The sequence below is a fragment of the Heptranchias perlo genome, chromosome 32 (genome assembly GCF_035084215.1).
Source record: "Heptranchias perlo isolate sHepPer1 chromosome 32, sHepPer1.hap1, whole genome shotgun sequence".
NCBI classification, from domain to species: domain Eukaryota; kingdom Metazoa; phylum Chordata; class Chondrichthyes; order Hexanchiformes; family Hexanchidae; genus Heptranchias; species Heptranchias perlo.
The window spans coordinates 27,593,945-27,610,123 of NC_090356.1; the positions used below are offsets into that span (position 1 = coordinate 27,593,945).

At 40.9% G+C, this 16,179-nt stretch overlaps 1 protein-coding gene across 3 annotated transcripts in view; it reads right to left on the reverse strand.

Moving 5' to 3' along the window:
* dffb (DNA fragmentation factor, beta polypeptide (caspase-activated DNase)) overlaps positions 1 to 16,179 on the reverse strand; it is a 47,515-nt gene that overhangs the window by 18,434 nt on the left and 12,902 nt on the right. The window contains exons 6-7 of one of the 3 annotated variants that reach the window (XM_067970654.1): positions 15,913 to 16,013; positions 9,398 to 12,701 (exon numbers count right to left, since the gene is read on the reverse strand). In XM_067970654.1, the coding sequence (XP_067826755.1) occupies positions 12,491 to 12,701; positions 15,913 to 16,013 (312 nt within the window). In that variant the 3' untranslated portion in view covers positions 9,398 to 12,490. Of the gene's footprint in view, positions 1 to 9,397; positions 12,721 to 15,912; positions 16,014 to 16,179 lie in introns of those variants that run through there. The other 2 variants (XM_067970656.1, XM_067970655.1) reach the window with 2 other exon arrangements.

Below are 16,179 nucleotides of genomic sequence, written 5' to 3' on the forward strand. Positions count from 1 at the left end.
AATTAATTTAAGAGTAGGCTTGGGTATTTGCATTCTGAGACCATGGTGGATTCTGATGTTGCTCTGGCTCATATGAAATGTGGGCACTACTCTTCACATTGGACTGGAACTCCAGTTATCAAAGTCATATTGGACATAAACCTGTATGTTGGATGACAGGCAGGAGAAACAGTAGGAGGAATTTGAAAAGGGTTGATGAAAATAAGATAAAGGATGGGAAAGAAATGTTTTAAATGGGGTGAAAAGGTGAGATAGAGCAAAAGCATGAGGTTGGCCAGGAGAGGTGCAGAAACAGCAAATAAGGAATACTTGTTGCAGGAGAAAGACCCAGAGAAGGAAGTAATGGTTGATACTCCATTCTGTGTGATTGGTGTGTGGTTCCCTGTGGTTTATGTTAATGATCAGACTGATAAATTATCATGTTTGGAAGATTGTTTGGAACTTTGTTCTTAGAATTAGAAAGTTTTATTTTTAAAACATTTTTTTTGATTGTGGGAAATGTCAGTCCCCATCATCGGAATGTATTTTTCCCCCTTCCATTGTAAGTTTTAAGTCTTTAACAAGCAGAAAGCAACAAATTGCCTGCCCGTTTTAAGGGATGGCAGACAAATGTTAAGAGTAGCTTGCATCAGGAATAAATCACTGCTGCTCTACTGATTTGTGATTTTATGTTCGTTCCTGCCTCTTGAGGTTCCCCCTGTCTGTCCTCTCTCCCAGTGCCATGTACTAGGTTGTGGAAGCCTTCCCACCTTATAGGACTAAGCACCCTATCAGCTGGTATAAAGATGGTTAGGGCCACGGAAGGAGCGTTCATGGCACGGCCTGTCAGACTGTTAATCAGCCTGCGAATCCTTCATACTTCATACTATTCTCCAAGGGACGAATGTGAAGATGCATTTTTTAAAAAAAAGTCATGTGCCATTCTCTGACTGAAAACTATCCCACACCCTCCCCATGTCAGCATTGCTGTGAACCAACCGCTATGTTGCGTATCCTCTCCAATTGATGCCCCTCCCCCAGATGACCAAACTCAGATCAGGTATTCATCGTGTGGGGAATTATGAGGTAAAAAGAAAAAGAAAGAATTGCCTTTATATAGCGCCTTTCACGAACTCAAAACGTCCCAAAGCACTTTACAGCCATTGAATTATTTTTCAAAGTGCAGTCACTGTTGTAATGTAGGAAATGCAGCAACCAATTTGTGCACAGCAAAGTCCCACAAACAGCAATGTGATAATGACCAGATAATCTGTTTTAGTGATGTTGGTCAAGGGATAAATATTGGCCAGGATACCAGGGAGAACTCCCCTGCTCTTCTTCAAAATAGTGCTATGGGATCTTTTACATCCACCTGAGGGGGCAGACTGGGCTTCAGTTTAACGTCTCATCCAAAAGACAGCAGTGTAGCACTTCCTCAGTTCTGCACTGGAGTGTTAGCCTAGTTTATATCCTCAAGTATGTGGAGTTGGACTTGAACCCACAACCTTCTGACTCAGAGGCAAGAGTGCTACCACTGAGTCACAGATGACTCAAAGTAGTACTCCAGTCCCACCACCACCCCTAGTGTAATGAGTAATGTATCATTGCACTGTGGCTGCACCCTAGCCCAGATTTGTTCAGACCTTCTCAATCCAGTAAAAAGCATTTTTAAAGTTTTCTTTCCTTTACTGGGCTGCATTCTTATTTTCCCTCCATCACCTAATCCTCCATAATGTGACTTGTGTGCTGTCTCATGTTCATGCACAGTTCCAATCCAAAGCTGGAACTTTTCCCAAGTGGAACTGTGCAAGAGTGACAATCTATGTCTAATTATAAACTGAAGTCTTAGACCAAGCAATGACAATGATTATCGGAGCTTTCACTAATTTAAGCTTGTTGCACTGACCTTCTGCACAAAGTAAAATAATGCCATTCTTGTTCCATTCACAGGTACCTTACTTTCCATGATATACTGACATTAGTGTTAACTGGGGTGTTTTTTTTCTCAAGTGCCAGAAGTGAATCTGGTACAACTGATTCTAGTTAAGAGGTATTGACTGAGATCTGGTGCAGCAGATCTTGGAACTTCTAAATGTGGCTGTGCAGGTGCACAAGACTGATAACCAGGTGATGTCGTCATGTTGCTGCACCAGTGTCCCTAAAAACAAGTGCGGAAAGGCTAAAATGGTTAGGGACCTAAAGTAAAGGCCTAATAAAACAGCAGACCTTCCCTCTCCCATTGAGGTCACCATACCCACTAAATTGTCTTCCTCTGCCTTCAGTAACAATGGTGCTCTTTTACTAAGATTTGGATTTTAAAGCACTTATTCAATGTTTATGCAAATAAGTAATCAGTCTATTTATGGAGGGATTCAAAGTTGTATTCTAGCTAGGCACATATCCCTTATATTAGATATTGGGCCGGATTTTCCTGTGAGCGGATCGTTAGACTTGGACTTGCCCATAGACATTTTTTGGTCTTTTGCACGGCAACTTCTTCTCATGGGGCCCTCAGTCCAGCACGGCCCCCTCTCCCGGGCATCTGGGACCTGTGTGAACGTGGCAAGCAACTGTCTACCCCCTTAACCAATCAGATTGAAGCATCGTTAATGAGCAGTGCAGTCAGAACCAGGAAGTGTAAGTTAGAATAGTGAATTCAATGTAAGATCCGGTACAGAAAGTGAAATAAAGAGAGGGTAAGAAATATTGAATTAAGAGACAGAGATAAAAGAGACAAAGAAAAAGTTTTTAAAAACTTTTAAAAATTAAATTATTTTTAAATGTCCACCAACAATTAAAATCCAAAGGAATGAGACTCCACCCTTGTAAAAGTTCATTTTCAGTGCCAGAGAGGTTGTTTGGCCATCATTAAGACTTACCACGCCGTTAAAAGGGTGCTTAGACTTGAAATGACTTGACGTACCTTTTTTTGGCGAGATTAGTTTGTATCCATCAGGTCAGTGCAGGAACTTCAAGCCGTTCCATTCATTTGAACAGGGAGCCAGCCGCGAGACCTCGTTTTCACAGAGCTTACAGAGGAGGGTTGCATCTGGTACAGCAACTTCCGGATTTCCGCGTTTAACTGCGCATGTGCAGTCACCGGAAGTTACTGTCCAATTTGCACAGAAATAACGGTGAGCGCTGTTAACCTCACTGTTACTTTCACAGCAAGAACCGGCCCAATTTTCTTAATGCTTTGGATGCTGATTGATTTCGCTGAAGAGGAGGTTAGATTAAGAATGAACAATGTCCCCCTCCCCAGTAATGGATCAGCAAGTTTATCCAATGAGTAAATAAGCCTTACAGACCAGGAATGTCCCAATTTCAACATACAGTCTGTGCTGAGTTAGCTGATCTCAGCTGGGGTGGCAGCGGGTTACTACAATTGGCCTCAGTCCTCTTGGGTTAAGGAGGATGAATTGGGTTCGGTTCTTGATGTTAATTGGTATCCAGTGACCCCTGCTGGAAGTACGTGCATGTGTTGACACTGGGTGAGGGCAAATCTGCCTCAACAACAATCCCCCTTTGATAAACTAGGCTGTCAGCACTTGCTGTCAAAGCTCACATGTAAATAATGGTTACTTGGGTTAGGTACTGAAGGGCAATGGGTATCCAAAAATGAGTCATTGCCTTCAGGTGAGGAGAAGAAAATAGGGGAGAAAACTGGTGGGGGGAAATGACTGATGGGAAGTGTATTAAATACAAAAGGACCATCTCAGCCTTTGTTTTAAAAAAAGAGTTAGGGACAAATAATGAACCTTCTCAGTTTATATTGGTGTAAATTGTGCTGTAGAAAACAAAATAAAATTTGAGAGCTTTGTAATTCATACTGTTTTTGGTATTTGCTCTATCTTTGAAATTTAGAGAAAAATGCTTATAATTCCAGAGGTTAAAAAGGTTTTGTTCTCATGGATCAATGTTCCATGAATTTAGATTTGATTTTTATTTCCTTGATTGCAGCTTCTTTAAGAATAGTTGCACCTAGTTTAAAAATATAAGAATCTGTTAAGGGAAGATCATTTTTGTAGACCCATATGAATAGACAAGGAATTAATTCCTTAAACAATGGATTTGTTTGTGGTTGGAGTGTACAAGAAATCTACATATAATATGCTTGAATATTCTATTTGTAAAATTGGTTTAAAAAATAAACTGTTCTGGTAGAAACCTGAGTCATTTGTTTTTATTGCTTTAAAGTTGCCATGGAAATGGAATCAATCTGGTTTCCAAGGATTTTTTTTTCCATTCCTAGTTATAATATATGCATTTTATAGCAATTACTTGGGAAATAATAAATTGTTTCCAACAAATTATGTAAGTTTTAGAATGCTAAAAAGTTGGGTTCAAACATCTTCTATGGAACTTGGATGAACAGCACAAAGTAATTCCAGAATTCCATGCACATGACAGAGAATAAGTGAGATTGAAGTGCCCAACTTCCCTTATGACTCAATGAGGAATTGCACCAGCAATTACCTTATTTAGGTAATTTCATCCAGGGCAGGGGTGGGGCCCTGCCCCTGGCCTCAGTATCCCTGTGCAAGGAAAGAACGCATTGGTCCACGTTCTTGAACTTGGGCAGTTCAATCTCACTTAGTGTCTGCGCTGTGCATAGAGTTGTGGAATGACTTTATGCTCTTTTAGCATAAAAACAGTTATCAAATTTCATGTGTGAGCACAACAACAACAACTTGCATTTATATAGCACCTTGACATAGGAAAACCTCCCAAAGGACTTCATGGAGCGTAATAAGACAAAAACTTAACACCGATCAAAGAAGGAGATGGTAGGCGGGGTGAACAAAAGCTTGGCAAAGAGGTAGATTTTAAAGAGGGTCTTAAAGGAGGAGAGAGAAGTTTAGGGAGGGAATTCCAGAGCATGTGGCCTTTGCGGCAGAAGGCACGACCGCCAATTCTGGGGCGAAGAGAGTGGGCGATGCTTAAGAAGCTAGAGTTGGAGGAATGCAGAGCTCTGAGGGTTGTAGGGCTGGAGGAGGTTACTGACATAGGGGCAAGGCCATGGAGGAATTTGAACACGAGGATGAGAATTTTAAATTCGAAGCATTGATCAACCGGGATCCAATGTAGGTCAGCGAGCACAGGGGTGATGGGTGAATGGGACTTGGTGCGAGTTAGGATACGGGCAGCAGAGTTTTGGATGGGAGGCCAGCCAGGAGAGCATTGGAATAGTTGAGTCTGGAGGTAACAAAAGCATAGATGTGGGTTTCAGCAGCAGATGGGCTGAGGCAAGGGCGAAGACGGGCAATATTACAGAGGTGGAAGTAGGTGGTCTTGGTGATGGAAGCTCAGTTCAGGATGTCCAACCCAAATGTCAACCTGCTTCTCAGCTCAGTCTGGTTCAGCCTGAGACAGTGGCCAGGGAGGGGGATGGAATTGGTGGCTAGGGAACAGAGTTTGTGGCGAGGGCTGAAGACAATGACTTCAGCCTTCCCAGTGTTTAATTAGAGGAAATTGCACCTCATCCAGGACTGGATGTCAGACAAGCAGGCTAACAACACACAGGCAGTGAAGGAGTCGAAAGAGGTGGTGGTGTCGTCAGCGTAAATATGAAACCTGACGTGTCTTCAGATGATGTCGTCAAGGGACAGCATCAAGAAGAAATAGGAGAGGTCCAAGGATAGATCTTTGGGGGACTCCAGTGGTAATAGTGTGTGGACAGGAAGAGAAGCCCTTACAGGAGATTCTCTGGTTACAACCGGATAGATAAGAGTCAGTATCAAGGCAATTGAAACCTGAAGCTGCCTCAGGTGAGCTTGATCTTGTCCTCATGTCACAACCAAAAATGCAAACTTTCCAGCAGGGTTCACAGAATAAAATTCGGTAGAAAGAACACACCTTAGCATAAGCTGCTTTTAGGAGAGGAGAGATAAGGGACCAAATTGGATGATTGTCTTTGCCAATGTAATCGTTTCTAGATCAGCTGGAGCAAAGTCATGACAAATGATTCTAATCATGGTGGTATTATCTAGTATCCACTGCCCTGATCATATCATCTTCTGGGGTGAGTTCACTATCATGGACTCTATGCCACTGCATGCTTTGACTCTTGCATTTCTTTGTTTTACAACATGGACATGCAATGTTAGATCTAATTCAAAGAACAAGAAACAACTTATTTGCAACAGAATTTATCCATTAAACATTCTCAATGTATTAAAACTAGGTGATAGCAAAGCACAAATGGCACTTTCCCACAAAAACACTGGAAACTAAATAACAGTCTGTTGGCATAGGGCCAAATCACTGCATCATGGGGAGTCAGGGGTTAAGCTCATGGCCATCTTTGCCTCACATTGCAAGTTTCCAAGATACAAAAGAAATTGTCTTATCGGTGATTCCTCTCTCTCGACATTGGCCTTCAATCTCTTGTGTGCGTGCTCGCTCTCTCTTATGTCATAAAGTTTCTGATTGCCATTGATATTACATTGGGCAGTGCTTTGCTGACCTTACCTTCTTGTTGCTCCTAAGCTGCACATACGCCATTCCATGCGCTGTTCTTTCTCTCCTAAATCATCATTCTGCTGAAATTTAAACTGTTAGTTTGGTACTGTAAATCGCTCTTTCCCAGGACCTCAAAAGTATGAAACTCTTCACCCGCTTTGCCTACCTTCTAAAATACTCTGGCTCTGATGACTTGAGATGGGCACCACCCAGCGATTACTGCTTTATCTTTGCTTCTCTTTCATTCTTCAACTTTGGTGGTTTCCTGACCTTTGCAGAAAATTGGGCATAGCAGAAATTTTAAAACAAATCAAGTCTCCATTTATATGGGACCTTGAAAGGACAGTGTAGCTGGGGGTAGGGGAGGATGGAACCACAATGTAACATATGCCCAGAAATTGCTGGAAAAATGATGGCGAGTTCACGGCGCACGCCATTATTAGTGTGTAAATAACCTAGCAACTTGTGGCGATGAAGAGTTGCGAATCATCACAAGTTGCTGGACGATTTGTGCCACTCCGCCATTAGCTTCGCTTAAACGGGAGCTCGCCATCAACCTCACCATGAGTTTCAAGAAATTGCTGGATTTGCACCATAAATCTGAATGAATCTCACCACGGACATTTAGGGCTGGAATTTCATGACATAAGGACCATTTTAATGATGTAATTTATGATCCTGCAATGCATCTCAACCTCTCTGGCCCAGGAAGGGAACAATTGAAACTGTGGAGTCTCACTACTTCTGGTAGTAAATTGTTTCTAGAGGTATTAAAAAAAATGTTCTTACTTTTCCTTTCTGTCTCTTTTTGCTCTCTTAATCCAATCTTTCTTTTCCCCTCTTTATTTCCCTTTCTGTATCTAATTTGACTCTAATTCACCCTATTTCATTTTTCGTCATTCACTCTATCCTTCAATTTCATTAAGGAGATAGACCTTTGGACCCTATGTTCAGGAGGTCCCACATGCCCTGTTGACGTCACCACGTCGTTATCAGCTCGCACTTCCAGCAATTTGTGGCGCAAAAATAATATGGCCTGAAGGTGAGGAAAAACTCGAATTCACGGCGTTCGCTGCAAGATACCCCACTCCAACAATTTCTGGGCCATTGTAACAGATCAAATTCTTTGTTGTAATGTCAGTATGGTTCACTGATACCATCCTCACCTCTGGTTCAGCAGGTTGTGGGTTCAAGCCCACTTGTGGATTTGAGCGTATAATCTAGTCTGATGCTTCAGTGCAGTACTTAGGGAGTGCTGCACTGTCGGAGGTGCTGCCTTTCAGATGAGACATTAAATTAAGACCCTGTCTGCCTGTTGAGATGGATGTAAAAGATTTGAAGAAAAGCAGAGAGTTCTCCCCAGTGTCCACGCATATATTCATCCCTAAACTAACCACCAAAACAGATTAATTGATCATTTTGGGTGTGGGACTTTGCTGGGTGCAAATTGGCTGCCGGATTTTCCCACAAAACAAGTGACTACACTTTAGGATGTCCTGAGGATGTGAAAGATTCTATAAAAATGGAATTGTGTTTCTTACCATGGCAACAGGATGACAGTGTGTACGTGATGCAACTCCATTGTGTTGATGCGGAAAATACACCAAGAATATCTCATGGACGTTCAGGCTTCCTGCTGGAATGACTCCACTAACATCTAATGTAAACAATTTTGTTGTTGACAGTTTTACAACTACATTCCTTTAAGACAAGTTTTACATTAAGGTGCTTTTTTATTTTAAAATCTGTTACAATCACTTTGAACTTCTAGTCTATCAACATCTTTATTACTAACCTGGGACTAGCCACTGCTTTTATTTCCCAGTTTTTCCCCCTTTCCTCTCCTGAAGGTGTGGGGATACAGTTTCTTGCTGGGTGCCAGCACTCCAGTATCTAGCCCAGAAACATCAAGGCTAATTGCAGCAACCTTTCCAGTGCACCAGTTTGAGAACAGCCAACTCAGCAGCTGAAGGACTGAACTGGGATGTTTCTGAACTGGATATCCCAGTAACCCACTGGGTGGTCCACTCATTCCCTGAGCCTTTGGAAGAGCCAAGCTCAAGATTCTAATGATGAAACTTTTGATGCATGATAGGTAATAGCTGTATCCCACCATCTGTAGATTGTTTAACAGTTATACAAAATAAAAGGGCAAGATTTTGAATGCATATAGATATATGAATTATCTGACCAGTGAAGTTCCTCATCAAATTGCTATCATATCCAATTTGACTACTGGATTGAACTGAATATCTAAATCAAACCCATTTCAAGTTCAATTTCACTCATTTAATCTGCCAATGTGCTGCTAATCTCGGCATAGTTTGTATATAATATCAGAGTGAATATTGACACCACTGTGGCAGCCAATGAGTTGGAGGCGGGGCAGGGCTTGTGGTTTTAATTTACAGCGTCTCCGAACTCGTGATCAAAACTACAGCAAACAGAGGCTCCCACATACAGCAGGATTATTTCTCCTGCAAAATGCAGTGAGTGGAGGAAAGTTACATAGTACAAAATTATGTACGTAAAATCAATCCCAGTTATATACAGCAGTGTGTGATTGACAGAGGAATTACCCAATCATCTCTATCCTGGTCGGGACTTGTGGTGTCACTCAATGCAGCTGTATGATATTGTGGAAAGGGTTAAACATGCTGATCAAATGAACAACATATGACAGGCTTTAAAAATACACCACTCATTTTCTCAGACTCTATATTTTCAGCAATCTAGGAATTCAGCCAATTCAATTCTGTAGCAAATGTGTAAAACTCAAAATTAGTTGGTTTAAAGATACACATTTTTTCACCATTTGGTGAATTATCTCTCATATTTCTAGGCTTTCATAACTGTTGTAAAATTGCAGAACCTGAGCGTTTGTTGAGAATTGATAACCAGCCTTTGTGTAATGAAGTGGATTAGCTGCATTAGATGTCACATGATTCATAGGATACTGATTTAAACCCAGGGTTTTATTCATATCGATCATTATACACATCAGACATGGGGTTTTACAGTCAAATATGAGATTATGTAGCTTGATGAGAAAACCACAAACACTGAGAACACTAGAACAATTCCAAAAACAACTCTCCAAACAGGAGAATGGATAAAGACCATTAACTGGTGATTCGGACAAATTTTCAACATTATTTTCCATAATATTAAAAGTGGCACTTTCTCTACAGAATTAAATATTTTAACATGTACAGAAAAATAGATTACGTGTATAAACCATAAAATAGCACACAAAATATTATTACAGGATTGCTATGGCTCAGTGGGCAAATGCACTGCCTACTATCGTAGTGTTATACAGACCAGTCCTAGGTTCAATCTTCTGTATTGAATGAGTTGATCTCAGTCAAACAGCACAAGGAGAGTCAGAACTGGCTTCGACATCCCCAAGTTTGGAAAGGATCAAACAATCATGGTCCCTGCTGCTGATCGCTATCCAAAGATTCCTGCTGGAAATTCTGTTGGAACGCTGGGATTTAGGTATTCCGACAAATATATGCCAAGGAACCAGACGAATCCCTCAACCCCCTCACTGTAACTCCTCACTAAGGAACAGTCTAGATTCCACCACCCAGTTTTAGGACTAGGAGTGAATGATGCCTGAGCTACATTACATTAACCACTTCAGATCAAATTTGAGCTTATTTCACCCATGCTTGATTAGGATACATATAAGCTACTGAGTGAATGAATTAAGCCTTTTTTGCCAAATCAAAGGAGAAGTCAGTCAACAAGTCATACATTAACAATTATTTACTGATTTACGAGATTACAACTTAAAGTTACACTGAGTATATGAGGAATTAATAGACATGAGCAGATGTAGTTAGGGTTAGCTTAGAATTTGAATAACAAATCATTAATGGACCAAGTTACTTAACAAAATGAGGAACAGAGGTTGTAAATGCAAGTCAGTAATGTCATTGTAATTCAGCGCTATAGGAATCACGGACTATTAAATTATAGTTGAGATCAGTGTCTGAGACTATTGCAAGTTGGCGAGATTACACTGAGAGTAAGTCCTTAGATAGCTGACCAGTTAACAGCCTTGGAAATCCAGTCTACTGGATAGATTAACATCCACATGCTGGTAGTTATCACTGATCCAGACATTATACAACCATGTCCTTATGAGCAAAGTGGCTGAGTCGATCTTCTTCCTTACCTGGGGTGCAGGCATTCGTCTCAGGAGCCAATGAGCTCCTTTAGTGGCGAGTCATCTATTTCACTTGGAACCTTGGTTCCGGCTGAACCACCTTATGCACAAACGATGATATCTGAGCTGGCCTCACTTTCACCTTCCATAAGTGTGTCACTTAACTGCACGAGTGTCTGTGATCAGCACAGACACTTGTGCAGTTAAGTGACACACTTATTCTTGCCTGTAACTGTCTGGTATAGCCGTACAATCTAACTTCTTCCTCTCTGTCTTGAAATACTTTGTACTTGTAACTTTACATCTGCTAGGTAAAGATTACTACAGAAGAAGATAAAGAGTATTTCCTTCTAACTACCAAGAGGAACTATGGAAGACAAAGAAAGATTGTGCCTCTATTACGACAGACTACTACTCTACTACAGACTTCTACTACTGACTGGTTGGACGGAGTGCAAAAGTTCTTTTTTACACCTTAATTTCAAAGAGAAGCTTCTTACATTCAATTCACCAGTCTAAGTGACACATGTTGGAAGGGGCCACCCCTTTTACTGTCAATCATTTCTAATTAACATGGAGGTTCCTCGATGCCTTTGAGTTAGTGAGGCCTGAATATCCCCACACATCAGACTATGGGTCTCTGTTTCACAACACACCTTACCAATCCATCTTGTACTTTACAAGGGGTCCCAATGTGAGGAGATGTGTCATCTTTAAGTGTCATTAAGTGCCATTTCCTTGGGCTTGTGCCTCCTTATGGCTTTCTAATACCAACACACAATACCTTCTTGATCTACACAAGCCTTTAATGCTCGATGAGCTTTGCTTCTCAGCCACCTCCCAGCGTTCAGTTCAACTACTAACTCCACATTGAGTGGCCACGTGAAATTGAACTTCTTTTTGAAAGTACATTTGAGGAAGTTTACAGGGACTTTCCCTCAAGGGTCTTGGAGGCACCCTTCACGCAATTTACTTGGCACTTTTACTAAAATGCTCATGCATAGACATTGGGGGAGGGCAGGATCAGGTCTCCATGGGTGAATAGTAAGTTGGCTCACAGTCTAGGCACACAGGCAAGGAATGGCCATTTGGGCAGGGTACTCATGACCCCAGCATGACTGAGTGCCTTCACAATTCTGGACAATATGGGTTTTTTGAATTCATTTTTGGGACTTGGGCATCACTGGCAAGGCTGGCATTTATTGCCGAACCCTAAGGCCACCAGACAGCAGTTAAGAGTCAGCCACTTTGGTTTGGGACTGGAGTCACATATAGGCCAAACTGGGTAAGGACGGCAGGTTTCCTTCCCTAAAGGACATTAGTGAACCAGTTGGGTTTTCATGACAATCCGATAGCTTCATTCAAATTCTAAAACTGCCAATGGTGGGGTTTGAACTAACCATTACACTACCGTACTCATACCTGTGAATACAACTCATATTTTCAACTCCCAACAGCAAAAAATATTATAATTATAAACTTTCCTCATTACCTTGTGAACAATTCTGCGCTGTGCACAAGAACAACTTCTCACTAAAAATAGAAGTATTTTAAAAGATAGAGATATTTGATCATTTTCCAGAAATCAAAACCTGACATTTAATTTTACACATTCCGGGCTTGAAACACTTGGTCTGATTTTGAGTTCATGGCACAAACACAGAACGGTTTCACGGCCTTTGCAAGTCCCTGCTGGACCAATCTGACTTTTCCGTGGTACGAACAATGATGTAATTATGCAGTGACAAGTAGTTTAAGCACAGTAAAAAAAATATACCTGTCTCAGATAGCAGTCAGGCCACTGTAAATGGTGGAAATTATAAAATGATAAACTACGCTTAATTTAGTACTAGTTATGTCAGTTTCCATGGGTTATCTTTTTCTGCGTTTCTTTTCCGTGTAGATCTGGGATGAGTCACATGACAGATTGTGCTCTTTTTTCTGGTGACAGACAATGTGAACCAGCTTCAGATTGGCCAGAGTAAACAAGAGGCTGTAGAAATATTCAACCTTGCTGTCCTCAGTTTCCTGTTTTACGACAGCATCGACCAGTGTCGGAATAATGGTCCGTTTCTTCTCAATCCTGTGGGGAAAGTGCCGAACTAGGGATATTAAAATAAAATGCAAGGTCCCCAATCGTCCATGTTTTGCACGCATTTACACGAGTGGAACTTCACAATTACTGCAAAGGATTACTCAGTCAACCAAAAGGTTACAATTCATATAATAGCCTTGAGGGCTGCTAAATCTTATGCTCAACAGGGAGTTAATTTCCAAACATCAATAGGACACTATTGTTGAGGTGAGGAAGGAGGGAAGGTCACTGATAGGAGCATTCCACATGATTTCCAGTCCAACTAGCATGTATAGCATGATGCAGGGTTCAGTATAAAGTGAAATCCATTTTTAGTGCTAACTGCTTATAGTGATCGTGCAGAAGTAGCAATTAAATTGTAGATTACAAAACCAGATCATGTCAATGCTGGGACTTGCACAGGCCATGAAATATACATTCCCTTGAGGAATAAAAACCCAACAGGGAAACGTGGCTAACAAGGGAAGTTAAGGATAGTATTAAATTAAAAGAAGAGGCTTACAGTGTTGCCAGAAAGAGTAGTAAGCCTGAGGATTGGGAGGGCTTTAGAAATCAGCAAAGGATGACCAAGAAATTGATAAAGGGAGAAAATTGAATATGAGAGTAAACGAGCAAGAAATATAAAAACAGATTGTAAGAGCTTCTACTAGTATGTAAAAGGGAAGAGGTTAGCGAAAGTAAACGTGGGTCCCTTAGAGGCAGGGAAAGGAGAAATTATAATGGGGAATAAGAAAATGATGATTAAGACGATAAACCAATATTTTGTATCTGTCTTCACAGTAAAAGACACAAAAAACATACCGGAAATAGTGGGGAACCAAGGGTCTAATGAGAGTGAGGCACTTAAAGTAATTAATATTAGTAAAGAAAAAGGACTGGAGAAATTAATGGGACTAAAAGCCAGCAGATCCCCAGGACCTGATGGCATACCTCCTAGGATTTCAAAAGAGGTGGCTGCAGAGATAGTGGATACATTGCTTATGATCTTCCAGAATTCCCTAGATTCTAGAACAGTCCCCGTGGATTGGAAGATAGCAAATGTAACCCCGCTATTCAAGAAAGGAGGGAGAGAGAAAACAGGGAATTACAGGCCAGTTAGTAGTAGTAGACATCAGTAGTAGTGCAAATGCTAGAATCTATTATTAAGGACATAGTAACAGGGCACTTAGAAAATCTTAATATGATTAGGCAGAGTCAACACGGTTTTATGAAAGGGAAATCGTGTTTGATAAATTTATTAGAATTTTTTGAGGGTGTAACTAGCAGGATAGATAAGAGGGAACCAGTGGATGTAGTATATTTGGATTTTCAAAAGGCATTCGAAAAGGTGCCACACAAGAGGTTGTTACACAAGTTTAGGGTCCATGGGATTGGGGGTAATATATTAACATGGATAGAGGATTGGTTAACGGACAGAATGCAGAAAGTAGGAATAAACGTGTCATTTTCGGGTTGGCAGGCTGTAACTAGTGGGCTACCACAAGTATCAGTGCTTGGACCTCAGCTGTTTACAATATATATCAATGATTTAGATGAAGGGACTGACTGTAATGTATCCAAGTTTGCTGACGATACAAAACTAGGTGGGAAAGTAAGCTGTAAGGAGGATGCAAAGGGATACAGACAGATTAAGTGAGTGGACGAGAAGGTGGCGGATGGAGTATAATGTGGGGAAATACAAAATTATCCACTTTGGTAGGAAGGATAGAAAAGCAGAATATTTTTTAAAATGTGAGAGACTAAGAAATGTTGGGAGTCAGACGGATTTGGGTGTCCTTGTAAATGAATCACAAAAAGTTAACATGCAGGTACTGCAATCAATTAGGAAGGCAAATGGTATGATAGCTTTTATTGCAAGGGGGTTGGAATATAAGAGTAAGGAGGTCTTGCTGCAATTACAGGACTCTGGTGAAACCACACCTGGAGTACTGTGTACAGTTTTGGTCTCCTTACCTAAGGATGGATGTACTTGCCTTAGAGGGGGTGCAATGAAGGTTCACTAGATTGATTCCTGGGATGAGAGGGTTGTCCTATGAAGAGAGAATTTGTAGAATGGGCCTATATTCTTTAGCGTTTTAGATCAATGAGAGGGGATCTCATTGAAACGTATAAAATTCTTAGAAGGTTTGACAGGGTAAATGCTGAGAGGCTGTTTCCCCTGACTGGAGAGTCTAGAACTAGGGGTCATAGTCTCAAGGTAAGGGGTCGGCCATTTAGGACTGAGATGAGGAAAAATTTCTTCATTCAGAGGGTAGTGAATCTTTGGAATTCTTTACCCTAGAAAGCTGTGGATGCTCAGTCGTTGAGTATATTCAAGACTGAGATCGATAGATTTTTTGACAATAAGGGAATCAAGGGATATGGAGATCGGGCGGGAAAGTGGAGTTGAGGTAGAAGATCAGCCATGATCTTATTAAATGGCGGAGCAGTCTCGAGGGACTGTATGGCCTACTCCTTCTCCTACTTCTTATGTTCTTATGTAATTCCCCAGGTCTCACGCTGCCGAGGTCGGGACAATCTGCTGCCCGCCCCAAGCTAAAATTGGGCCGTTTATTTTTAAATTTGCTTCAATATTTCAAAGTGGTAATACAAGAAGATTCAAAGCACTACAATAAAGAAACACTTTCTCATCTGCTCTGCATAGTGACTCACCAAACCAAGGGAATCACATTTTTATGTAAACTTTTAAACACGTTTTCAATAAAAATGTTCACTACAATCCTTTAGCAATGAATGTTTTTTATGAATGGGCAATTTTATGAATGACAGTGGAGATCACAAGCATCTGGGTGACTGTCATTCATAAAATTGCCCATTTATGTGAGATAGAGAGGGAGCGAGTAAAAGAGGGAGCACATACTTACACAGAGGAGAGAGCACTACAAGTGAGCGAGACCAAGAGCAAGAGAGAGAATGGGCTTTTCTTTCCTCTTTAGAAATGATCATGAGACATTAAACACAAAAAATATGAAAATAAATCTTTTCAGGACAGAATCCTGACAATTAGCTTTTAATTCCAACTTCAAATCTGAACATTAACACTCAACGTTCACCTTATTTGTGAAAATTTGACAAGATTTAAACTGAGTGACACAAATGACAGCCTCACATTTTGCACTGAACCACAACTCATTTTAGTTTCTCAAACATTTACAAGAAATGGCTGACGGTGCATAGATTTATAGATTTCTCCACCTACCCGTGATCCAGATTCCAGGTGCTAAAGACAATTCTGTTTTCCCTGTTACCGTACGGATTGATGAAATGGACAAAGTTGCAGGAATCCTCATCAAACGCCCCCTGGAAAAGTACAGCGGTTCAACTGTTTAATTCCATCTTGGCGACGTGTTTAGTCTTGAACCGGAGATGTGATGAATGAAACATTATTAATCCCTTTTCCTGATTTGACTGAAGCACTTGTTTAAACAGGAAGGGTTTAAGAATACTTAGTGCAGGAGGTGTAACA